Source organism: Gymnoscopelus braueri (assembly GCF_963280865.1).
Source record: "Gymnoscopelus braueri genome assembly, chromosome: 18".
NCBI lineage: Eukaryota > Metazoa > Chordata > Actinopteri > Myctophiformes > Myctophidae > Gymnoscopelus > Gymnoscopelus braueri.
This window is the reverse complement of record NC_137618.1, coordinates 34,100,930-34,128,877: the sequence shown is the minus strand read 5'-3', so window position 1 is coordinate 34,128,877 and position 27,948 is coordinate 34,100,930. Positions and strand designations below refer to the sequence as shown.

The 27,948-nt window shown below is 44.5% G+C and overlaps 1 protein-coding gene across 2 annotated transcripts in view; it reads right to left on the bottom strand.

Annotated features, from left to right (window-relative positions):
* Positions 1-24,685, bottom strand: part of map3k13 (mitogen-activated protein kinase kinase kinase 13) — a 38,045-nt gene extending 13,360 nt beyond the window's left edge. Inside the window, exons 1-3 of one of the 2 annotated variants that reach the window (XM_080456472.1) lie at positions 24,610-24,685; positions 15,527-15,591; positions 74-801 (exon numbers count right to left, since the gene is read on the bottom strand). In XM_080456472.1, coding sequence (XP_080312598.1) covers positions 74-731 — 658 coding nt within the window. In that variant the 5' untranslated portion in view covers positions 732-801; positions 15,527-15,591; positions 24,610-24,685. Of the gene's footprint in view, positions 1-73; positions 802-15,526; positions 15,592-17,537; positions 17,641-24,609 lie in introns of those variants that run through there. The other variant, XM_080456473.1, reaches the window with a different exon arrangement.
* Between the last annotated feature and the right edge of the window lie 3,263 nt (positions 24,686-27,948).

The window sequence follows — 27,948 nt, the reverse complement described above, 5'->3', positions numbered from 1 at the left end:
CTAAGAACAAAATGGCCTCAGTGTGAATTTGGTCCATGCATATCAATCCCTAAAGACAGTAGCAAGAACTGACCTTGCTGCTGCAACTTGTACTCTGTGGAGTAGGTCTTCCCTATAATGTTCCAGACAGGACGTAGGCAGCCAAACAGCCCCTCCAGGAAGCCCCCCGACCCAGGCCCTGCTCGGTGGAAGTGCAGCTTGATGTCGTCGGGATGTGGGTGGTGGTGGTGGTATTGGCTCTGCCGACCACTGTGGTCCATGGGACAGTTCCCCTCTCCCGTGCCCTCCTCCCCTCCACTGCCACAGCCCACATGGTCACAGGAGGCCGGCGACACAGCCTCCTCATTGTCCTGCTCCTGGAGCTGGAGCACACTGTTGTCAAAGTGTCCCCCTTCACTCCGCATTGAGTCCTCGCTCAGGGCCGTGTTGGGGGTGCTTATTCCTCCGCCCAGAACTGAACCCTCGTCCTGGCCCAGGGGCTGCGGTGTCTGCGGAGGAACGGCCAGGTGTGTCGGAGGGGCCAGATCGGTGATGATCTGGGGGGGTGGGTTAGAGGGAGGGGCCTGAGGCGGCTGGGGTTGCTGGGGGGCGTTGGGCACATTGGACTTCTTCATGGTGTCCCCGACCACGGTGAGTTTGAGCTCCTCCTTCAGCTTGCCCACCAGCAGGCTCGGGCAGGAGGTCCAGGAGAGCACCTCGGGGGAGCTACCCATGGTGCCGTGCATGTGCATGGGCTGCCCGGCGATGTGGGAGGGGCGTGTTCCTAACACGCTGGTCTGCCTGGATGCTGGGGCAATTCACCTGTAGAATTGAGAGAGAGGGATAATAAGACATTAATAAGAATATAACGAATCGAGCATCGCAATAGTTCAGGGTGGTCATTGTGTGGTCCCACACTACAATGTACTAGCATGGTTATAGCTCTGGTCATTCAACTTGCACCACAATGACACAAATGTCAGATAGCTGGGTTACATCAATTGATAACTCAATGCTTGTGGGTACAGTATATTGCTTGATCTCAGTGCGGCTTTTGATGTGATGAACGACATTTTAATTTCCGAACGTAGTAGTTATGATTTTAAACCCTGATTGAATAATAGTTTAAGAGTAGTATGGCAGTACAGTACAAAAACTGTGCGCGCATGCGCTTTGTTCAGCCTCACATTGTCTTCACAGAATATAACTATTTATGTCTTGTCTGCCATGTCAGGATGTGTTCTACAGCGTGTAAATATGTATTGGCTCGTGGGTGGGGATTTAAAAAAACGCTTTGTATTAGGTCCGCTGAGAGCGGAACATCTGGCACGCACGGCCTATTCTCACTGCATAACGGTTAACCGACTGGGCCGGCCTCAGCCAATGCAAAGGCCTGCATCCAGCTGCACAGCGAAACACACCAATTAATCTACAGTCCAGTGCATTCTGCTACCAGGAAGAAAAATCGAAACATCCTAATCTGCTGGCTACTGTTATGCAAGTCAGTGCTGAACCGGGGGACAGGGGCAGAAAGGTAGCTCTCCAAAAAGGTCTGATAAGAGTCTAAATACACAGGGATCGCAGAGCAACCAAACACCCTGATGACTGCAATAGTGTGGGGCAGCTGCGATGTTGAGTAGTATAATTGTTTCTGCTACTACAAGCACGCAAATCCTTCTCAGTAAACATTTAAGCTAAAATGCTAATTTGTTTGCATGAAAAAGCTATATGAAAATGCTCGTACTCTGCATCGGCTCATACAAAAAAATAAAGCACTCGTATTTGGTCATAAATAGGTGAATCAGTGCACCCCACATTCAGTTTATTATTAGGGAGCCCAAGATTTCTAGCTGCGCCTCTGCATAGGTGCTTCCCTCCCCAGGACAGGCCAACGAAGCTACAGCATAAGTTCTGTTTTCAGACGCTGACGCCACATCAACACATGAACAAGGCATGGATACACAATACATTGACGAAACAAGCACTACATTAGCTAGCCTAGCACTGCTAGCTACCGCTCCCTCTTTGTACCATGTGGCATTAACCACATTAACCCTGGCGTCCCTATTTTGGGCATGTCATTATAGGCTAAATTCTTTCAACAAATTGCAAAAATAGCAGATCTACGTGTTCACAACACAACGCAATATAACGTATTGTGAGCTTGTAGATCTTGCAGATCTGCTAAATGGATCAGGTCCATTTGGGTCTATTTCTCAGAGGTTTTTACACTACATACAAAGGTTGACATGGCAAACATCATGACAGGCTGATATGATGTAAATATTTACAAATCTGTCAGCCAGTGGAAACATACAGTGTGTGTGTGTGTGTGTGTGTGTGTGTGTGTGTGTGTGTGTGTGTGTGTGTGTGTGTGTGTGTGTGTGTGTGTGTGTGTGTGTGTAGGGGGGGGGCATACCACTCTCATATCACTCACCTCTGCAAAGCAAAAACATGCCCATTCCTAATGATCTACTACATGGTTTTAAACCACTGAAGCAGCCAAGAAAACATCTGAACTTTGCCATCCAATGGTCAACCACCTACCCCACTTTGCTGCGCTGCCGCTTTTAATTGGTTGTGACTGTAGCTCACCCTGTGTGTTTACAGACAAACAGATGGCTATTTATCCTCAGTCTTACTGTGCTTATTTACCAATCTATGAAAAAACAAGTCAAAACACATGGCGGCACTGAATAAATGTCAGCGTAAATGACCCAACTTTTTCATTTAAATCCCCTGAGGCCGCTCTGAAACCAAATAAAATTTGAACTGAATGGAAAAAAAGGAGCACACTGGTGCAGTTAGGAAATATTAAGAGCAAGTAACACAGAGTGAGAGTGATGGTGAGAGAGAGAGAGAGAGAGAGATCAGCGTACATTCAGTACAGCTGGAACCAAAGTCCACAAGGGAAGAGAGAGAGAGACAAATAGAGAGAGAGAGACAGAGAGAGAGAGACGGAGAGCAGAGTGGAAAGGGAGAGCAGGCTCTGTGTAACGTGGCACAAACCTAAATCCAATTAAAATGCACCCCGTCTACACTGCAAGGTAAAATCCTCAGTGTTAATTTAACCCTGAACAGACACTTTTATTTTACTGTATGTAGTTTTTTTGATTGATTGAATACTATATTAGTCAGAAATGTAAACAGCATGTGGTACAGTAAGACATAAGGCTAAAAGGATAACACAAAAAAGGTCCTGGGGACTTGTTTCCATTGTAGTGCAAGGGCTCTGAAATAGCGACGGCTATGAACACACATTTTGCCCACTTGGCAACATGCACAAGCGTAATCAAATTCAGCTGAACCAGTGTCATGACCATAACTGGACAGCTGCCAAACACTGCCTAAGGGTGATTTATTCTTAGTTGTGCACCGGTGACACGCACCGAAAAATTAAGAGCTACAATCTCTGAGGCGTGTTGTGAACTTGTATATCAGTTAATTTCGGTGCAGGACACCCACGCTCAAGTAAGTATATAGACATCCAGACTAGAGCATAGACTCTGGACATCTTGTGCCTGGGTTCTGTGTGTGTGTGTGTGTGTGTGTGTGTGTGTGTGTGTGTGTGTGTGTGTGTGTGTGTGTGTGTGTGTGTGTGTGTGTGTGTGTGTGTGTGTGTGTGTGTGTGTGTGAGAATGCATGTGTATCTGCTGGGTAACCTGAGCGTTGTGAGAGTGGAGTGACTGCCAGCAGCTCATCTATAATGCAAGCCTTTCTCTTAGCAGGCTGCTGAGAGTGCAGGGGGAAGGAGAGAACAGCTCTCTCAGGTATCCGATAAATCCTTCCCTTCCACAGTCGAGACAACCGACCCTAACGAGTACAGGGCCCCACACTGTAATTCCACCCCACGGACGCGCCTCAGAGCCGGGCTTCTGACGTGGGCCATGGTGGGCGGACATATTCGAGCGGATGGAAAGACACCCGTGCATGAAGATGCATGCATACATGCACACACACAGGAGCATGCATGCATACACATGTGCGAGTGTGAGCACACACACAGGAGCATGCACAGACAGGCATTCATACTAACCCCTGTAACCCCATTAGGCCACTCAAACTCTATTAAAAAAACACTGTTATCATAATAATTACCACAGTGCACAGCAGGGAGGACTAAAAAAGCACCTACAGGTGGCTGCATATTGTAACTGGACCCTGTAAAAAGGAAAAAGTCTAAGCTTATCACCAAAAATTCCCCCCCCCCCCCCCCCAACGTTTACTGTACATCATTTCTTGCTTATTACTACTTGTATATATGATTTTTTTTGCATATTATTGTATATTATTGTTTGTCTTTAAATGTCTCGATGAGTTGAATACACAGGACCTTAATGGAAACAAGCCCTGGGTTATCCTTTTAGCATTCTTTTGTATAATTCTGTGCCACCGTGCCTTTTATTCAATCAATAAAAAAAAATTCAAAATGTTTTCTATGCAAATATCTACAGTATGTTACAGTATGATTGGAAAACCAGTCAGATTGAAAAAGGAGTGCTCGTTTTCTTTCACCACCCGCGCTCCCCCGTGGCAGGGCGGGCCCCCCCGTCCAAAAAATAAATGACGTCTCAGAGGTACCGAGACGATGATTTATGATTCTGTCCCTATCGGCACATAACTCGGACGGCACTGAATCGGCTGAAGGTGAATTCGCAATGTTCGGCACGACGACTCGCTCGCCTAAGCGTGCTCAGCGGTGCCTATCGTGGCTCAAGTCCCCTTCAGATGGCGCGTCTCCATCGGTGTTGAAAAACAAGTGCACCTTTTTCAATCCGACTAGTTTGCCAATCATACTGTAGCATATACACGTACATGGGGACTCTCTCCTGATTGTCTGAAATCTGGCAACCCACTTAACATTTATTTTCTGTATATTAAAGAGCTGGAAAGACAGGGAGACTCCTGTTACTGAACAAACACACAACAGCAATGATTACTATCAGAATATAGTGCTTGAACCTTTAAAAAATAACTTTTTGTTTTAACCAAAAAATATCACTTACCATACTTTTAACATTTCCATTTGTAACTCAGAGAGTGTACAAATGTAACCAAATCGACCCTTACAGGTCGATTTGGTTACATTTGTACTCTCTCAGAGTTCTATTAACATTGAGGATTATATAGTGTGTAGAGGAGAGGCTGTGGTCTTAATTTGTGTATCCATTTCTGACACTGAGAATAGGAAATGGGCTTCTCTCCGTTTCTGCCATTAATCACTAATGAAAGATCTCTATTGCCATAGAATCTCATGAATAATGTCTGCATCCAATTCACAAAGGCCTCTGGTGTCATTTACACAGTCATTTATTCACAGGATTTTCCGAAGTGACCACGGCTGGGCCTCGGTGCACTGACCATCTACTGTAACTGGCCAGAGAGAGAGAAAAAGAAAGCACGTTTGACAGACATTCTTCAGACACAGCCATCCAAACTAAATTAATTAGTGTGGTTGCCCCTAGGGGCTACACATTATAGTGTTTGTTCACCTTTATTTCTGGACGAACCCCAAAACTTTGGCACGCTACTTCTCCCATAGTGTTGGTAGCACACACACAAGCCATAACATGTCGAAATTCACTGGCTTTATCTGGAATGGTGTGCTTGCATTTTGCTAAGTAATATTTTTCCTAGTTTAATTAATGTATTAGTTAATTACATTTCCCCATTGATATTTTTTGAATGGGTAAAGGGGACAGCTACCATTCAAGTATTTTTCTCTCTGAAACAATTACCACACTTGGTAGAGAGAGGTTCACGGTCCAGTGTCCTATGCAGGAAAACATAATTACACCAGTTGGCCTCATGGTGTTACTATAACAGCCCACTTTACATTTTGGCCTATAACTCTTGAACCATAGGCTCCCTCGATTCCTTGGATTATGACGCAACTCCCCATATAGGCCACGACCATTTGCATCAGGCTAGATTTTCCACCATTTAGAATTTCTTTAAAAACACACTTTTTGCTCCTCCTCCTACAAATTCTGTCCAGATCTCACAATAATTGGCACACATGATCTCTGGACCCATGTGTTAAAAAAGCATCACACAGAATTGTAATAGTCTATAACGTTCTGCCGTAATAGGCTTCCAAAGTTAATGGGAGGGGACAATTTTACTAGCCTGGGATCCAGCCTGATTCACTACGTTCGGCAGATAATTTTTTCTTACTTTGCTTATTTATGGTCAGCTTCCGACTTGACTCGTATTTCAATTACGTAGGCAAGTGTGATCAAGGCAACCACACAATTTCCCCAAATTGCACCTTTCTAGTTGCAAATTCATACTTTGTTGATCGGCATGATAAAAAAAAATTGGTTTGTTTTTAACAATGGAAAATTATGTTTTTGTCGTATGACGTGGTCAAATGATAAATTTAAGTATTAAGTGTAAATTAGCCTTCAGTGTGGGAAGTATGAGACCTAGAAAGGGGACGTCTTTAGTAGGCCGATATATATCGGTCATTATGTGACTTTTTTGACGACATTGCATCGGCAATTATGCAGCCAATGTGTCCCAATTTCTAACCTCTTTCAATCTTTCCATCCCTATATTTTGGGCTTGTAATTCTTGGTGAAAATGTTGAAATTTTTTCACCAATGTTCAAAAATAGCAGATCTACAAGCTCTCAACATGTTGCAAAGTAAATGTTGTCAAATAGAAACTATAATCAAATCCAAGTTTTTCAAATATATTAAAAGATGCTGCACCTTTTGACAAAATAACGGTCAATATCGGTAATCGATGGTTCCAAAATTGGGATCGGCATCGGACTAAAAAAGTCGGGCTCTAGTCTTTAGACACACAATGGCCAAAATAAACTGGATATTGAGAATAAAAGGGAGAGAGAGGCAGTGCAGGGCGGGGGTGGTGTGGGTGTTTGAAAGAGAATTATCAGGGGCTGATCCTTTAATCCTTCAACAGGACTCTAGAGGCAGGCCTGTACATAAACACACACTCTGCCCTCCCCCTCCAAATCTCCTCTGTATACTGGCATCTCCATGGAAGGGCTGTCACAATCCCAATCCACAATAATACAGTATAACATATTAGATCTGGCACAAAAATATATTATTGGTACTGTATCATTCATGTATGTGCGTGTGTCAGCTGTGTGGTGTATCAGGTCAGGGAAGAAAAAGATAGATGCAAACACACACACACACACACACACACTATCTGATTTAAAAAAAAGGAGAGCACACACAAGCCAAATGGACACACATGCCTCAGGCTTGTCTGGCAGGATCCAATAATCCCACTCCTCCCAGCAATCCACTGGGGAAGGCCGTTGTGTTCTGTACCACTCAGCAAATTTCAAAGAGGCTTCATAAAGCAACCAAGGCCTTAGTTTAGATACAACTGTAGTGGTGCAAACGGTTGAACCCCCCCCCCCCCACCCCAGCACACCCTACACACCCCACACACACACACACCCCAGCACCCCCTCTACACACACACACACACACACACACACACACACACACACACACACACACACACACACACACACACACACACACACACACACACACACACACACACACACACACACACACACACAGCATCTGTGTCCCCATCAGTCTGGCCCTCATTAAGGGAAGCCCTGCTGGGACCCACAGGGGGACCGTCTTTAGTTAACAGCTGCTCCTGCAACAAAGACCCAATTTAGACCCCATCCCAGCCCAATCATTCACATGTTACCATGTCAACGCAGCATCCATCCTGACTCTGTTATCAGTCATCACGCGCACACACACACACACACACTTTATGGTGTGTTTCATTAGTCGTCTCTCGCAGTATCTCCTCCCCCTTGGGTTGTTCATCCTTTAGCAATGTCCATGACCACAACAGTGCTAAGCTATCGCTAACTCTACCAGGAAACGATCTCCATTCTAACCAATACAGCCCACCAAAACAAAGTTTCTGGTACAATTAAGGTAAGAAATAGGCCATGCGGTTGATCAACATTGATTAATTAATTTCATTTCTAGTTTAAACGTTTCTTAATAGTTTAAAGAGCACAACATAAAGAGACTTAAAGATAAATACGAGAAAATGTTCCATTTATTGCTACAGTGACATTTATATTTACAAGAATAGTGAAATGATTTTAAACAGCTCATGCTACTGTATTTTGGACAATGTGCAGTGTAGATGCAGGAGAGAGAGAGAGAGAGAGAGTGAGAGAGAGAGAGAGAGAGAGAGAGAGACAGAGAGAGAGAGAGAATGGAGGCATAACTTTGGCCTACAGAGCCGCTGGGAAACCCTGTCCACCTGTCAGTTTTTCAGTCAGATTTTCAGATCAAGCCAGAGGGAGGACAGACAACGTTACACATGTGGAGAGCGATTTTGTCGAGAACACTAGGGTAGCCTCAAGGGCTTTCTACCCATCCAAAGAGGCTTGACAAAATCCCAGTGCTGAGCTCCCTGTCTCCTGCATACTTCAAGACTTTCTCCCTTGGAGACACGTGGAGTGAATAATGGCTGCTGAAATGGCTCGCGAGGGCTGCACAGAATCAAGCTCATTACCATTGGTCACCTTGAGGAAGTCATAAAGGGAAAGTTAAGGCTAGTAAAATCAAAGGAGGCCATTGGACTAACTGCACGGTGGAACATTAGTGAGTCAGGGGTCAGCACAGTCAAAGTAAGTCACAGTGATCTGGACTGTACACCTGACTTAGCACTCTCTTGTTTTTTCTGGGTCGCACAGTGAAACAGTGAGTTACTCTCTGGTAACTGTTGTTTCTTTCTCTGCATCAACATGCAGAGAAAAAAAATGATCAACTTTCCCAGGGTCACATTCAGCAGGCGGGTATACAAACAACCTTGTGAAATGTTTTGGCAGGAAATTAAAAAACAGTATGAGGACATATTGTAAATTGTACCTCACCTCTCTTTAGAAAATGGAGGTAGGCTCAGTTATATTGAGATTGGACGTTCAAATGATAACTCCAGTCCACACTAGTTATAACGAAGTCCAGTCCGGAGAGTCAAACATACAGATGTCCTGAATACCATTCAGGTTCAGAAAACCTAATATGACCAGCAGAGAATGTGGGACAGTCAAAGCTTTCCCTCATCTCTTAGTCCCTGGCCCGTAGGCTCTGCCAGGGCAGACTGGGCTAGTTGCTGTGCCGTAGGTGGGCAAAAGTAATAATCTCCCTGTCTGTCCAGGCGCACAGATGTAGAAGGAGAAATTAACACAAAAGTGCTCAGGCATCTGTCGAAAGTCGTCACGCAGCTGACGTTTTAGGCTATAATCCCGCTCTCCCCGAATTCCGATCCTGGCTGGTGCAGTGACTCACCTAGCTGACGAAAATACCTGGTGGTCGCCGGAGGGGAGTGCGGACCACAGGAGCAGTAATGCAGCCTGCCTACCATGGTGTTCAGACGGGTGCTGCTGGGCTAAAGAGAACAAGGTCAAAGTGAGCACTGCTCCGCTTGTCGGAGCCATAGGGAAGGTGTCAGGTGGAATCATCTGGAACGTGCATGGTTTGTTTTGAGTGCTGGGTTTCTCGGGGAGGGGGGATGGGGGTAGTCAGGTGAATGAGTGTGATATCGCTCGAGCGCTGTCGCTGACAGACAGACAGATAGATAGAGGGCTGGACAAGAGAGGGAAGTGAGACAGATGCAAGTCAGACTCAGATGTTGCAGTTGATTCAACTGCACAATGGTACTTTTTGATGGTTGGTTGGCTGATCTGCCAGTGAATTCAATTAGCCTTTACACAGTGAAATCCTCAAGGTTCACTTAACTCTGAGAAAGTACAAATGCGTAAAACTCTACCCAGTTGGGTCCAGTTTTTGAGTCACAAGTTAAAAATTAAATTTCAGTCAAGGAACAAATAGCCTTTACACATCGCAAGAAAACACACACTAGTCAGTACATGTGCAGGCGTGAGGACATACTTAAACTCAGACACTGCTGCATGCATAACAATCAATATGGCCAGTGAGAGTGATATACCACACACACACAGGCCTGAAATAGTCTCATCCGGTACCAGCCAGAACCGGAGAGAACAATAAACAAGTGTGTGTGTGTGTGTGGCGTGTCAGTGGCGCACATGCTCTCTTCTTCACGCTTATAAACGTGAAGAAGAGAGCATGTGCACAACCGACACGTCTCTCTGACTCTCTCTCTCTCACACGCACGCGCACGCACACACGCACACACGCACGCACGGTCTCATTCTTTCAGCAACCCCGCGAGGTTGCAGGGAGTTAGCAAAAAAAAAGCACTATATAATCTGCAACTGTCACGCACGCTGCCCCCTCAAAGGCCTACTCCTCTGCCCGGCCCCAATCTGTGTGCACGGTCACGCTCGATGATAAAGCACTCCACAGGCTCTATACTTACGCACTCACTATGCAGATCCATCCAGAGAGAGATGATGATGATGATGAATGCAAACAGACAGAGTGACACACAGGGGTCAAGGAGTGGTAGGAGGCCAGATAGGAGAAAGCAGGGAATTAACAAATATAACAGACTGATAATACAGGAAGAGGGAATAGGCCGCAAAGACAAACGGACGACATTGACAGAGGGGGTTGTGAAATGAGAGAGATGCGGAGAGAGAGTGGTCTGAGGGAGATGCGACGAGGGACAGAGGAAGCAAGAGCAGGGAGAGCAAAAGAGAGAGAGAGAGAGAGACAGTGACAGAAGGACAATGAGGAGAGTTGGAATAGAAGCCGGTGCTTCTTTGCTGCTGTTGAATTGGCTGCTTGCAGGCTGCACCCACACAACTCTGGTGGGAAACACTCCCAGAGCGACAACAAAGGACACAAGTGGAGCCGGCTCCATGTGAACTGGGCCCGTCTGCCCTGCGCGTGCGGCTAGGGGACAGCACAGATACGCACACATGCACACGCACACGCACACAAACATACATATTTTTGTACTTCATATTTTTGTACTTCTATTCTGAGGACTTTCGACTGATTTCCGTTGCCTGCATTCATTCCCTATACTCTAACCATAACCTTAACCTTTGTTAAGAAAAAAATAATAATTAAAAACTGGCTATTGAAGAGTGAGGACCAGCAAAATGACCTCACCTGTCCATGATGTTTCCTCATCTTTTTATACTATAGTGTGAGCGAGGACATTTGGTCCTCACAAAGATAGGACAAGCACCCCCCACACGCACACACACACACAAAACACACTCTGAATAGCAGCTGCTGCCACAACAATCCCCCTTGTGCTCTTTTAATAGGGCCGTCTTGCCCGGCTCGCCAACAATGAGGGACGGAGACAAGGCCCACACAAAAAAACACAACAGACAAACACACATCTTGCAGGAGGCTGGCCGTGACTGACACCACTTTTATGGTGGGCAATGCGAAAATGAAAACGTTCAATAAAAAGACAACAGGGGTGGGGGTAGGGGGGTGTTAAGTTTTGAGGAGAGGAAATGAGAGTTGCACCGCATTCTTTCTTTCATTTGAAGACCAAAAGGAAGCCAGGAAATCAATACATACAGGGGGGGCATACTATCTCTGTTTTCCCCCTTGAAAGAAATCAAAGATGGATGTCATCCCCATTTGGATTCTCAGAAAAATCACGTTGAAATTCTGTCAGCGCTCAGGCAGAAGGCCAGCCCTCTGAAAAGGGAGGACAACGCTCACTGATATAAATGTGGAGCCAATGTTCACTGCTCGGTGGAGAATGAGTGGATGTGTATCTTTGCTCCTCTCTCTCCTCTGAAGCCTGGCTGCTGGCTGTAGTCATCCTGCACCGTTACATAAACAAGGACACACACACACACACACACACACACACACACACACACACACACACACACACACACACACACACACACACACACACACACACACACACACACACACACACACACACACACACACACACACACACACACACACACACACACACACACACACACACACACACACACTTCTGTCTTAACAAGCAAAGAAATATGCCTGATGGAGAAGAAAGGACAAAGAGAGAGATAGAATAAATGTTCAGGAGAGAAATGGAGACAATATGAATAAGGCAAAAGACAAACTATGACATGAAGAGAGAGCCTGTTAGGCTATCATCCTTCATTTCAGCACAGGGCTGCGTGTTAGGCTACTGATGGAAAAGTCTGTCCTCTCTGGATATCAGCACTGTGTGTTTTAATGTCATCGAACTGGTGGTGGTGGTGGTGGTGGGGGGGAGGGGTCTGCTGGTCTCTGTATATATAGCATTACCTACCCCCGACAACCTGTCCTTCATCAGAGGGCACCCAGAGAACTCTACTGCATCAAACACCAGCAGAAAGCATCACTGACAGAGCTGCTGTTGCCGGAGCCCAAAATAGCTCTGTACGCACACAGCGCCAGGACCCGCTCGGCACGCTCCCATAATTGCAACACCGGCGGCATCCGGTAGATGTACACACATCACATACACAGTACCCAGGATGCTACTGAGCATACGTTAACCAACTGACTCACAGAGGGTTTGAGCACATACACATGCGAAAAGGGGAGACACATGTGCACACGCCACACGCGGAAACAGAAACAAATACTTAGGCACACAGAGGCATGCACATCTACTACGCAAGTACGCAGACACACACATAGACAGATTCGCCCACGCAAAACTATGTGTGTGTGTCCAAGTCGACGGCACTGCACCAGTACATTACTCACAGCAGCAGATGCAGCTCAGACGTATGGTCCTTCCTCAATTCGGACGGGGAGGAGATAAACCCCATGTCCCGACCGGCGGGCTGGGGAAGAAATACTAACTAGACTGACGGACGGTCGTGGCGATGCAGGGGGAAAAAGGTGGTGCTGGTGGAGGATAGACACATTCCTTTAACTGAGTCCTGCAGTGGACACTCTGCGAGTGGATGAGCAGCGTCACCAGCAGCTGGAGAGAAGCTGCTCTGCTCACGTCACGCTTTTCATGAATGGAGACCGCCTGACGCAGAGAGCACGAGGAGGGGAGGGGACAGGAGAGGAGAGGATTGAAAGAGAAGGGGGGGGGGTGAGGGTGAGGTGTTTGTAAGGGATGGAGGGAGGGATATTTCAAAGCAGAACGAGCTGGGAACAGCAGGTTGCTTGGGCTGGTGCCTGGCAGTGGCGTCTAGCCCTCTGTAAGTAGGGCAGGCTGCTTCCTCGCATGGGAGAAAATCCTGTTGTAACAGATCGGTAATCGGTACCAGGCCAACAGGCCGGGAGGTGAAGATTATGTTTTCACCCCTGCGTGTGTCTATCTATCTGTCTGTATGTCTGTGTCTGTGTGTGACTGTGCTTCTCTGTCCGTGACTCATCATGTACTGTATGCATGCAGGGTTGCACGTGTCTCAGAAAATAACACAGGCGCGAGCGTGCACGGGCATACACCTGCGCAGTAGTTCCTTATGTGTAAGTGTCATTTATTATCCTACACCACATCAGCGCCCCAAACACGGCTATGGGAAGCAATCAACGCCTCCCAGGCGATGGGAGGCGATTTCATTGGACAGAGATGCAGGTTTTGTTTGTGCACACGTGCGCAGTAGGGCGGCCCCCTACTGTGCAAAATCTGAGTTTTTATCAAAGTTTAAGAAACATTACGACACTTAAAAGCATGAAAGCTAGCCTATTAAATGTCCCCAACTCATGACTTATATTTGTGCAAAGTTTGGAGACAATTGCACTTCTGGTGTGCTGTGAGAAGGCGAACGGACATATTAACAACACATTGGTAATTATAACTGTAAGATTATAACTCCCCACATCGGCCATGCCTGTTTCTGGATGTGACCCAAAAACTATATTTTCTGCCATTTTGCATTATCCTCAAAACACACTTTTTGCTACCACTCTATTGGTCATGCTTTAAAAATCATGTACGCAGCATCCGATCAATCCCAAATATGAATTGAACACACATTGAATGGCCTCGATCAGAGCTAAAAGCATTTTCACTTCGACCCAAAGGGGTGCCACAAATGCTATAAAGGTCACTGCTTGTTTCAGAAACGAGATTTTTTCCCCCCACCAAATTAGGCACAAATGATCTTGTGAGTCATGTAACAATGAAACAGGGGCTTGATCCCTACTGTTTGCCGGTAATTGGCAAAAAGATTTGTGAGAGGGGCCTATTTCTTTAAAAAATACGCAAAATCCCCCAAACCCAAATTGGAATCGCATGTTGAGGGGTATCTATAGAGTGCATATCAAAAAACACTTTCACTTCTGCCCATAAGGGGCCCAATAAACTTTATGACATACTATGACAGCTTTTTAGGGTCCTGACAGCTGCAACCAAAGACTTAAACGGCCCTGGCTAGGCAACCCACCTACTTCAACTACTGCTACTTCAACTTTAGCTGTCTCTGTCTGTGCATCAGCAACTGGTGTAATATACGCTGAATTCACCCCAGCAGCATCGAGTGAATGTTCAGTGTGTCAACGTGTGTCTGCTACCCAGGTAAAGAAACGGTTGCGAATAATGATAACAACGTTTTCAACTAGCAGCTGTAGATGTGAAGCTGGGGAGTTTACAGACACTCAATGCTCATCTCTGGCAGCTTTTTTGTAAATTATTTATACATTTTAGGCTATAGATAGGCCATTCAGTTCCATTTTAAGTAATTTCACACCTATTAGCTACTTCCATAAAGTAATCATTTTTGTAGAGTTAAGTGTATATGCCTACTCCACGCCAATTTCAGAGCACAGTGCACTGATTGGCTTGTCGCTCTGTGCAAAAGCGTCAAAGTTGAAGTTTTCTCAACTTTGACAGTTCACTTTTTGCCAGCTCAGCCCCCAAACGCAGTGAAGCAGCGGTCGTCCTCTCCATAGACTTTGCATTGAACCTCACTGCATTCAGCGTTAGTGATAACTAACAACAAAATTAAGTAGCTCTAATAAACCTTTATGAAAGCAGCCATTTTTACATATATAATACGGTAGCAAGGTACTGAATATACAGGTGTGGCCATACTAATTAAGGTTGTGTTCCATTCAGGTCGGACAGAGTCAGGGCGCTGCTATCATGCATGTTGCCTCACTGGAAAGGCTCTGCTACACTAAATAGAATGGAGCATGAGTAAGTATCATTGGTAACACCTGTATTCACCCTACTATTTCATTTCAATATGGTTGCTGCGAAAAAGGTCTATTAGCCAGCTTCCAATATCCATACACTGGACAGTGGACACCATGAATAAGAAAGCAGTCTACAGCAAAGATGTATAGAGAGGAATGTTTAAGCCATAGACAAGGTTAAGAATGTCTGAGAAATATTAAAAGGTCAGAGGCAGTGTCAGCTTGTATATCTTCTATTTCCGCTATTTGTTGTTGTGCAATGAAGTATAGGGCTTAAGTAGTTAACCACACAGATCCAAAGAGCAGAGTCACTCACAAGGTCAGTTAATCAACGTCAAAACTCTTGGTCTGCAGGCTATGAATCCTGTGCGCATGCACTGTGCTTTCGGGATCTATGAATGCAAATGCATGTACAGCACACATGCATGCATGTGCACGTGTTTGCATTGCACTGGTGTGTGTTTTGTACGGACCTGGTTGTGGGGAGCATCTTGCAGGTGTGACGAGGGAGCAGACTAGATTCTCAACGCCTCTTCACCTGCATCAACAAAAGAAAGAGTTCAAATCAAACCAGCGAAACATAGCCACTGTGTACAAACTCATGAGATGCATTCAGGGCCACCCCCTGGTGGAAAAAAATGGTGACCCACCTGAAAATGTTCTGTTTATTAAAGAGCTGGAGAAACACTGAGCTTAAAATGTATAACAAAAACCTTTTGTTTTAACCAACAAATATCACATACAGCACCTTTAATTATTCATACAGTATATACATACATAGTAAGTCTACAGACTAGAGTAAGAAGAGGAACTTTCAGTCTAACCACAGATTGACTGAGCATCTGATTCTCTGCATAATGAAAGGGAGAGGAGAGAAAAAGGAGGCTAGGAAGGTAGTGACTGATGAGATATCATATCAGTGGTGTGTGTGTGTGTGTGTGTGTGTGTGTGTGTGTGTGTGTGTGTGTGTGTGTGTGTGTGTGTGTGTGTGTGTGTGTGTGTGTGTGTGTGTGTGTGTGTGTGTGTGTGTGTGTGTGTGTGTGTGTGTGTGTGTGTTAAAAAGGACTTGTGATTGAGTGGGAGGGCCGAAGGCTCAGGGAACAGATGCTCCTTCCCCTTTCATTACGGACCCAAACATTTGGGGTGTGGAATGGGACAAAGAAGGGTGGTTAGCGTATGTGAGTGAGTGCAGGTGCGTGCATGCTTTCTTCTCCATCAAGACAGAAGTGTGTGTGTGTGTGTGTGTGTGTGTGTGTGTGTGTGTGTGTGTGTGTGTGTGTGTGTGTGTGTGTGTGTGTGTGTGTGTGTGTGTGTGTGTGTGTGTGTGTGTGTGTGTGTGTGTGTGTGTGTGTGTGTGCGCGCGCGCGTGCGTGCGTGTGTGTGTGTAATGATCCATGGAGTCAGATGGGGGGGATGGGGGAGCACAAGAGTGACGTTTTTGTCCAATCTCTGCCCTCCAGGCCACCAGACCCCAGCCAGCTGGGGGTTGTCCAGGAGAGGAGGCTAAAGCAGAGGCCTTTCAACACACCCTATAAATGGCATGAAATTACGTTCAAATGAGTCATGGCGCAGATGGCCGAGGACAAGTGGGTCAGACTGGACCAATGTTAGGCTAAACATCAGAATGCCATGGTTGAGCATTGGCTCTGTCCAAAACCTAAAAACTGGTTTATGAATCCAAAAATCCTAAAGAATATAAAGTCCCTTATATCAACCAAAATGGCTTCTCCAACAGACAAATAATAACTTTGTTGTTGATGATGATGCTGCCTGTAAAAGCACACATCAGGGGGGTTCCCGTGAACTAGAATTCTAGTTGTACATTGACCAGCAAAGTTGAAAGAGAGACAAAACACAGAGGCAGGGAGTTCAGCTATCAGACCTGTTTGCTTTGCAAGATTGTCTATCTCTGTTCTATAACCAAAAATTCCAAAGGTCAAGAGATCACAAGCTTGTGTGCTCATGTGGAAACGGGCAAAGCCACGTAGCATTAGGAAAAGCACACAGCAACTCCCTTAAGCGCGTGTTCTCCTGTACAATTGATGAGTTTCAATCTTTGAACATGAATAGAGAAATTGCACAACAAAGACACAACAAAGAAGAAAGCTTGTGCCGTGGCTTTCACCATTGCTGCTGGGAGAGCATGTGAAATGGCCAGGGGCTAAGTGAGCTGCTCCATTATATAGAAAGAAATGATAGGATAGGCGCTGGCAAGCGAATGCACAGTTCATACACGCTGTACTCTTTGAGTCAAGAGGAAATATAGCCCAATGCCCATTAAAACAAAGTATTGCAGATAAGTATTTGTGAATGTATTACCAAATCAGACCTCCAAACCAGATGTCATCTGCACATTCAAAATGTAGGCTTAATTTGTAGACACGGTCTGCTACCCCCATAGAAAGACTATCATACTGGTGTTTACATTGTGATAGAATGGGGATAACAAGGCCAAACAACAATTTCTAATAAGGGAGATCTCACCTCATTCTCTCAGTTATCCGTATTCCAGTAGTAGGTAAAGCTTTATTCCCTGTCATTACTGACACACAGCACAGGCCGACAACACTGTACCAATAGTCAGGGTTGCATGTGGCCTGTCCTCTCCAGCTTGTAAGTCACACTGGTCTAGCTCCGTTACACACACTCATTACTATTTCACCAGCAGCGGAACAGCAACACTGACAGCTCCTGTGTCTCCCACATAAATAAGAGAAAAAGCATCATCGGCCACACAGTGGTTTACCTTTCCGATCTGCCAACGCACAGCACAGCAGTCACGCACATCCATGCTGACGCTTAAGCAATAACGTACACGTATAGTACACAAAATAATGTATGCCGCGAGTTACCTCTACTGTACATTTCAGGCTGTGCCGGTGTATAGATTAAACATTCGACAACATTTATTGATCCCAGAGAGGGAAATGAAAATGATATGCCAGCATAAAAGGAGTAGTTCACCCCAAAAAATACTTATTGTCTATCAATTACACACCTCATGAAGCCTTGAATTCTTGGAGATTTCTTTGTTTCTGTCGCATTCCTGAGCCAATAATTTGATGACCGGCGGAAAGATGCTAATGCCTCCGGTACGAGACTCAAAGAGTCTCCTAGTGTCTCCTACCTGAGACTCTGAAGTTAGAACAAAAATAATTAATAAAATGCATAATAAATCAAAGAAGGGAGATATACACATGATAACTGCAAGGTAAGCACATCTTCTATGCTCTAGTATTTGCTGGTTCAGTAACTGTCTATAAGTCATCTATGCAATAAACTTGTGTCGTGTGCGATGTAAGCAAACGAAAGGCGAGGGACTTTCTCAGCCTCTGTGATTGGCTTAAGAAGAACTATTGAGGCATAAACAACACAAATTTTCTCTCTTTGGTTATCCTCATGAAACAGGGTAGGTCTGAGCCCACAATATGATTCCCAAGCATTTTTTGTTCACCATTCTATAGTAAAATGCATGAAGATATAATAGCAATTCAAAACTTTGTATGGACTAGGCTTGGTTCTAATCACTCTTGCACATTGTCTTTCAATAATTGCGAAACCTTGGTCAGGAAGTTTAAATTCCTTCGGTATAGCTGTGTCGAAAACGAAAAGCAGCCATTTTTCACCACATAGAAACAAAACAACATACGACTAACAGAAAAACAGAAAAGGGGACAGACAGAAACAGGACTGGCTCATTGGTTGGAAAGGGGAACGCAGGCATGGCAGAGTGAGTGGCTGTACACACAAATTCTGATTCCGAGAGACAGATAATGCTAGTGAGATTACAGTGAAGGCCGGGCCCACCAACGGCCTGGCCAAGCCGCGTTGTGAGGAAATTACATAACGACTGTTCACTACTCCCAGAGGAATCTGTCCACAACAATCCTCCCTTGCTCGCTTCCTCCCCCCTCAATCCGTCCAACCATCCAGATTCCCTCAATCATCAATTCAGAGTAGGCAGTAGGAGGAATCAGAACAGTGGACAATAAGTATGCCAGGTTGTTGCTGCTCCCCCTCCCCCTCCCCCCCCCCCCCCCCTTCTCTCATTCCACAATACTAGATACCTGGTAATCCCAAGCCTGGTTCATGTGGGATTGCGTGCATGGCTTTTATATAGAACCCAGCAGCACAGCACAGCAGCACATCGTCTTAAGTACAGTAACATTATCTAAGACAAGATGTCTTGTATTCAATTATGACTCTTGCAATTCCACTGAAAAGAATTACGGGGCGTGAGTCGACAGAAGCCAAGTGAACACACCCCAGGAGCTAAGACGGTGCTCATAATGCAGCCATCTGTATCATCCCAGATTTGCAGGAGGTTATAGGGGGATGGGGAGAATTAAATTGATGGGGTGGGTGGGAGTGGCAATTTTAATGTGGAGCGAGAAAGAGAGAGAGAGGGGGGATTAGGGAGGAGAGGCAGGGGGTGGCAGAAGGTGATGGTCTGGCTGAGATTACCACTGTGGGGTAGAAGGGGGTAAGGTATGGCCCCGGTTGCCTGCTGCTCGATGTGCTGTGTCAGACTGAGGTGATGCACAATGTCAGTGTAGAGCTGAGGGGCGAGCATGGTTGTCGGGGCAGAGGCTACTCTGTGTATAATATGCACTGAAAGGACACTGGGAGGATGCAGCCCATGTACATACTTTATTCTACATGAATACCCACAGATACCACACAATGCATAAAAGCATGCGCTCGCACACACACACACACACACACACACACACACACACACACACACACACACACACACACACACACACACACACACACACACACACACACACACACACACACACACACACACACACACACACACACACACACACACACACACACACACACACACACACACACACACACACACACACAATATAGCCGGAGTGCCTTGTGTGTGTGCTTGAGTTGTCGCTCATCCACTCGTGTGTGTTAATGTGCTCCCCATGAGGTGCTGCAGGCTGGGGTAATTATAGAAACTCAGCTTGCACAGAGATCACAAGAAAGCATTACATTTACAACCATGTGCATATTGTGCACTCTCATCTACACACATACTGTACACATAAAATCAACCCACCTGCACGATTGTAAGCAGTCTTCCAAGAAATTACACTTCCAAGAGAAAATACACACGGTGTGATTTCTTTAGCATTCACAATTAGTTAATGGTTCAGATATGCATAATTATGCTAGTTATCACTGTGCTGCCATAATAACCACCTGACATGACCTGGTGGCATTGCGACAACATTCAGCAAAGTATATTTAGGTGGCAAAGCCATTACTATAACAGTAGTAGCATTGCCACAGTGCACAAATTTGAACGAAATCCTCACTGTAAAACTTCTGGCCCAAGCGCTGTGGGGCATAACCCAACTTTTCAATCACTCCTTGAACAGGCTGACCAGCAGAGAGAGTCTGCAAGTCTGCTCAATAAACCCTTGGCAGATGACAACATTCTATCTCCAGCATGGCCAACAGTACAGGGTGGCCAAGAGGACAGAATATGCTTATTTTCTTCATCAAGCCAAGTCGTCATTACTGGCATTTAGGAGTCTATGGATTTGTGCAGCGTGCCAGGCAGCCTCCTAATGTGACACGCCAGGCCAGGATGGAGAGCACAGTAGGGGAAGGATGAGATAGAGTCAGGGCCCTGTGGAGCTCAGACAGTGTCATTACAGAAATGTCACTCAGTTGGAAGGAAAGGAGAGGGTGAGAAGAGAAGAGAGGGAGAGAGGGGGCCAGCCATTTATGTTCACATTCACAACCCTCCTTTAGTCCGAGGTTTGCCTGTTGTTTGCGTTTTTCCACTCAACCACTTCCTACACAAGGTCTCTATTTTGGGCGTGTCATAATAGGTGAAAATGAAAGATCATAATAAAAAAAAAACATGGGCCAACGCCAACCGCCCAAGGAACGGAGCAGACCGTCCAGGGGACACACCCTCAGCAGAAACAGCACCCGCACGTATGATTCAGCGTCGCACACCAGGTCAGGTCCAGTAGCCAAACCAGACAATCGAGAGATCGGGCTTCTCAGAAGCAGACAGTTGAAGTTTTCGAGTTAAAAACTAAATGAAAACAGGTCCAACAATAACAAAATAACAACTAGCTAAAAGTTTAAGATCACTGGAACGGATCAACGGTAATTTGTGAGGAAGAGATAACATAAGAACAAATAAACATAACATCTAGCAGCGCGTGTAACAAGCGTGCCGCCATCTTGGATCCTCGGCATGTCACAATGAATACATTGTGAGTTTGTAGATCAGCTATTTTCGTTATTATGTATGACGACAAGTCCTTTTTATGCCCATAATGGAGTTCCGTGTCATACAATGCTGTCTCACCCCCAAAACTCATATTGTGACTTATTGACCAACGTCAACATGTGACTTGAAGGGGGGGGCAAAAAAGTAACATTTTGGGGAATATATTATTTACGATTCTGTCCCTATCGACACACAACTCAGACGGCACTGCGTCAGCTCAAACAGACTTCGCAACGTTCAGCACGGCGACTCGCTCGCCTCAGCTTGCTCGGTGGTGCCTCCCATGGCTCAAGTCCGCTTGAGACGGCACGCCTCTGTCGTTTTAACTGTTTTTTTTAATTCCCTATATCCCCCTGCTGTTTTATATTAAACAGTCCTCTAAAATATCCAACAGCCATGTCATATAGCCTCGCTCAAACATCGGATTGGATGCCAATGCAAAATAAGTCACAATGTTATAACCTATTAAAAAGAGTGCTATTGTGTTTGCATGTAAAACAAACAAACAAACAGGTTAACAAGAAGCCAACATCCTACTCACTGTTATGAAACAGAAATCTCAGGGCTTACTCATGCATCTTACAGCTTGACAGCATACAGAATTCCCTTTCACTGAGCCCTTTGCTATAAAAATGAGACCTAAAACAAACACTGTAGGCCCTGGTCTCAAGGGCTGGGATTACAGAGATCAGTCCAGCTGCATGGCAGCACTGCTGCTGCTACACATGTCAATTACATAAATACAGCTTCCTGTCAGCACCAGCATCAGAGCCCGCCCCCTTTCTATGTCAACGCTCGACCACGCTTCGGACTGAATGATGATGGCTCAGATGTGTGGGTTCCCTTGACAACTGGACAAACCACGTTGCTATGCAACAGCGTCACTGTGGGCGACCCTCTTCTTCAGGACAAAAGGGCCTAAGTGTTGAACCGAGGACCAATAATCGTAACACGTGACGTTAACCGCTCCCTCCATTTGAATGAAATGAAAAGGCAAATCCCTGACCCTGATGCATGGTTTCTATTCCAATGGTTGTGGTGCTGATCCACTAAGCAACCCACCTATCCCAATCATTGACTCTGTTATGTGGCTAGATGGATGCATGTTTTTATCCAATAGTAACAAACAAATCTGTTGATTCACAGATGATGGTGCACAAGATGCTAAGTTCTATTTCAAAACATACAAGACTCTAATGTAGGCCTATACTCTATGGAGCCAGTTGTTACTACACCAAGAACACTGCAAAGCTATTGTAAACAAATTACCACAGTTTTCTCCGTAAGTGGGTTGGTTATCACATTATCCTTTTGCCTTTGGGGTAGAGGGCCTAAAACGCAAAACCACTCCACGCTTTGCTATTCACACATTTTACAGCTGGTGTTAGGTGACTTTGTGCCATAGTTAAGAACACAAAGAAAAACATGAGAGTGATGTAGCCCTTCAACACGTTTGCGGGGGACTACATTTGGCTGATTGGTGCCTTGTGTGACCTGTAACTGCACCCTGCACCACTCAGCTGATGGCAGACGAGCAGCGGTTACAGGAGCAGTAAGCCATTGGTGACACACGTGGACACACTTACTGGAAATGTCCCAGTCAGCACAATGGAGTAGAACACAACACCGCTCTCTCATGACAGTACACAGCATCCAGGCGTCACACATGCAGCAATTCACATATGGCTCACTGTCAAACCAAAGCACAGCACAGGAGTGAAAAGCAGCAATCGCTTGAAACTGTGGGTCAGGACCCATGTTTGGGTCGCGGACCACTTTTTATGGGTCGCGAGTAAATATCCCCTTTTTTTCGTTTCCTACATTTAAAATATATATATATATATTATTTCAAAAGATTTTAAAAAGTTTGAACAAAAGAAAATCACAACTTTTCATCAATTAAAAAACAATTCAAATCCCTTGATGAAACCCTTTTTTTCAAAACTATTTCATGAATAAAATTTAAAAAATCTAATAATTTCCATAAAAAGTTTCCACTAGTTTGGGTCCTCGGGCAAACGTAAGATTTTTCTTTTGGGTCTTGAGCTAAAATGTTTGGGAACCACTGGTTTAGATGAACAATTCAATGGTTCATGACACATTTCAAGAGCATGATAGTGGAAGTGTATAGACAGCAAGCAGGGAATACAGTCTGATGAGTGATTTATTGGTTTATATAAATTATATACATTGTGAAAGACTATATCCCTCTATTCCTCTGGCTACATTATGTCATCATCCGTACCACACAAGGCAATAGGGAAAATGCTCTGATAACTATCAAACAAAACAGTTCTTCAGTTCTGCATATTCAGCATGTACAGTATCAGGTCGACAATACACCATAGATGCGATACAATGCGAGACACACAACTCCAAATAACCTACAAAAGCTATTTCCTTTTTCACTGCTTGCACGTCATAAAAATACAAATACAATTATTGTATGTATGTATGTATGTATGTATGTATGTATGTATATATATATATATATATATATATATATATATATATATATATATATATATATATATATATTCCAATAGAAGTCTTTACAATGCTCCAATATTCCCCCATCTCTTGCATAAGTGCAATAGCCTATAACTTCCTACTAGGCTACTGTACCACAACAGGCAAGGAAAAATACTTATATATGCCTGTTGTTGTAGAAATACATAGTGTGTGTGTGTGTGTGTGTGTGTGTGTGTGTGTGTGTGTGTGTGTGTGTGTGTGTGTGTGTGTGTGTGTGTATATATTGTGCTTACGATTTAAAATATACAACTAGAGAGAGAGAGAGAGAGAGAGAGAGAGAGAGAGAGAGAGAGAGAGAGAGAGAGAATGCTACAGCAGCACTGTCCAGTTGGTTGGTTACATAATAATGGTGAAAAAGAGCTCTAACCTATTAAAACTCTATAAAAGCCGGGACAAGAGACCCGGTATCAACAATTTCAGCTACCCTTTTGAATGAAAATAGTTGACATTAAATAGACCTACTTCCATTACCAGTGACTTACATATTGAGTTGCAAGAGAGTGTTATTCTATTATAAACAGTATCCTAGTGATAATATATTAGCGCTGTAAATGCTTGTTAATGGTAATAATGCCTCAATGCCTAATAACCGAAGCTCCAAAGACAGCCGCTTTAGCCATTTAGGCTACATGCATCCCACAATGAAACCATGTCCATAAATAATACAACTGTAGTAACCTAAACATTTTCACCGTTGTGCTCTATGCAATTTAAAATATAAAACTAATAATAAAGAAAGCAAGGTACCATTCACTACGTCGCTCTGTCGGAGGTCCCACCGTTCCTGCTCGGTCCGTCTATTTACTGTGTAATCCAATGGTTTAATCGGTGTTGCCAGGTTTCGCGAGAGAAACAAGCAACCAGGTCTAGGAAAACAAGCCCAAAAGAAGCAACTATAAGCACATAAGCACTTTAAACCCAGACCCAGGTCGCGATGCGACGCGCTGTGAGCTTGTATTTCTTTTTGTTTTTGCAATAAAATATGGAATATTTGGAATATTTTTTGAAAAACAAATTCTCCCTAGCAAAAAATATTTTCATAAAATATTTGAGAACCACTGGTTTAAATAAAAAAAAAACAGAAATTGGAAGCAAGCCTAAATAAGCAAGTACACTTTAGAAACCATCCCAAAAAACGCAACCCACACCTACCAATTTATCAAGCAATTTTACAGAAAAATAAGCCAAAATCGCTTATAATAAGCCGACATGGCAACGCTGGGTTTAATCCATGTCTTGTGAGCCTCGGCGTCACTTCCGGACTCTGTTCTGTACACCTGTAACCTCTGCTTGGGTTGATGTGGGATAAAAATAGATCCTTCACTTCGGGGTGGAGCACATGGCGGCAATGGGGTATCAATCAAATGGAGACCAAACTGACATCAGATGATTTAAACACAAACACTGCGCGAGATCGCCATCAGAACATCCTTGATCCTTCGGAAAAATTATTTCTTTAAATTATTTGTTTTTCTTTCTTCTTTTTGTGAGGGTTTTAAATCCTAAACAAGGGAATGTATTGTAGCTGAGCCTGCGAGGGCGTTGAACCGATACTGCACTCTGGCGGCTGGCCACCTAAGCACTTTCACTCAGCCAATGAGCGCCCTCAGAAGTTGGCTCCGCAACTACAGGAACGAGGTGGGCTTGACAGATGGAGAAGGAATATTCTGTTTGGAGTTGAGTGAGTTGACAGATATTGATTATGAACTGAATTCAGAAAAACGCAGACATGACACTCAAAGCATTTGAATGTGGTTTATTTTTGTTATGCAGCAAATTAATTATAAAATAACTTGTATGTATTTTTCTATAGCATATTCACATTTATTTAGGCCCATTATTTTATTATTGTGTAATTAATCAATATTAAGGCTAATGGTGTTTGATTTAATAAACACGTGGAATATACAGTACTGTATGTATACAGTACTGTATACTGTATGTACACAGTGTGTGTGTGGGTGTGTGTGTGTGTGTGTGTGTGTGTATGTGTGTGTGTGTGTGTGTGTGTGTGTGTGTGTGTGTGTGTGTGTGTGTGTGTGTGTGCGTGCGTGCGTGCGTGCTTGCGTGCGTGCGTGCGTGCGTGCGTGCGTGCATGCGCGTGCGTGCGTGCGTGCGTGCGTGTGTGTGTGTGCACATACATAAACACACACACACACACACACACACACACACACACACACACACACACACACACACACACAGTATAATTAACACCTTGACATGCCAAAATGAATAGAAACTGGTTAAAGTGCAGATTTGAAGGCATATATTCATCATACTGTATATACAACATTAGAGTGCACAGTTCAGTGTGTGCCACATAAATCCAGATTACAGTGCCAATATGTTTATGTGACACATAACAGGTAGACTATGGCATTGTATCTTTAGCATTGTTGTCAGATGCTGTCAGTGCATTAACATTAGTCTTGATAAATGAAAGGCCATATTTTAAGACAAATTTTAAAACCTGAGGACGGATCACAGCCTGTAACAGTATTGCAGTCACGTTGTCAGAACTTCCTGTTGTGTAGCTCTGCGACCCTTCGTAGAGCGTCTCTTTGGTGTGGGCACAGTTGTGTTTTACTGCTCAGCTCCTGCCACTGGATAAATTCTGCAGAGCCATGCAGGCTACTGGCCACCTGAAGAAATAATGAACCCAAACCATTCAGTATAAATACAGAGGATTCAGTAAATAAGTGTCAATGCATTGTCAAAAAAGGACACCAGTTACCTATTAACCTTTAAAAATGTTATAATTTTGTACTAATACAGTAGCAATCACTTATTCAAATGGTGGACATCTTATTTTGGAATGAAACCATTTGCATTGTACCTATTTGTACAAACAAGATATTTGAGTCCTCACCATATGGTTGATGTCTGACATAAGCAGGCCCTGTCTGTCCAGGTGAATGTTTAGAACAGTGGTTTCTACCCAAGCATGATCTGTATTCCTGCAGTCATCCACGTAGCCCTCAAACACCTAAAGCATAACAATGTACGTGTGCTGTTTGTTAAAACACCTCTGCATTTAGCATTAGTTGCCTCCGCCAGGCCGAAAGGCATGGCGAGAGAGTATGTTTTACCCCCCCCCCCCCCCCCCCGTCCGTCCGTCCGTCCGTCCGTCCGTCCGTCCGTCTGTGGACAGCTAATCTCCCGCACCGTTGGCTTGATTGCAGCAAAACTGTGCACACACACTCCCTGGATGCCAATTCAGAACCTCTGCCCCAATTTTTTCACATGGCCCTGTTATAGCGCCACCAGGAGGAGGCTTTTTGGAAAACACATTTTTTCACAGTATTCCTACAGATTTTGTCCAAACATCACGCAAATCGGTACACAGTATCTCTATAGTCATTAAACGAAACGGGTGTTTCAGATTTTTCATATTCCATCCTGATTGGCTAAAAATGGCTTCCAAAGTTTGCAGGACTGCTCTGTTTTGAACAAAATGCCTCAAATGATGAACACAGCATGCAATTTCCGTGAAACTTTGCACGCACATTCCCACTATGCCGAGGAAGAAATACCACTTGAGATTTTTCTAATCAGCCTCATGGTGGCGCTATAACAGCCCGATTCGTGTTTTTACCTATAACTGCACCAATCTGTGTAAAACTTTGTATGTGCACTATAGAGGTCAAGGAAAAACCTTTGCCCTGCATTTTTCACATCTGCCTTTTATAGCGCCACCAGGAGGCCGACTTATGTAAAACATATTTCTTTACATTACTCCTTCCGATTTTATCCAAATTTCAACGCAAATCAGTACACATGATCTCTATAGTCATGCGATTAACACGGATCTGTTTAATTTTTTCATATTCCATCCCGATTGGCTAAGATCCACATAGTTTGCAGCAGTGGCCCGTTTTGAACAAAATGCCGCAAATCATGAACGCAGTGTCCGATTACGGTCAAACTTTGCACGCACATTCACACTATGTTAAGAAACAAATCTTACCCTTTTAACATTTGCCTGTTATAGCGCCACCAGCAGGTCTAATTTAGCAAAACTAATTTTTTGAACAAAATGCCTCAAATCATGAATGCAGTGTCCGATTGCTGTGCAAGGCCTAA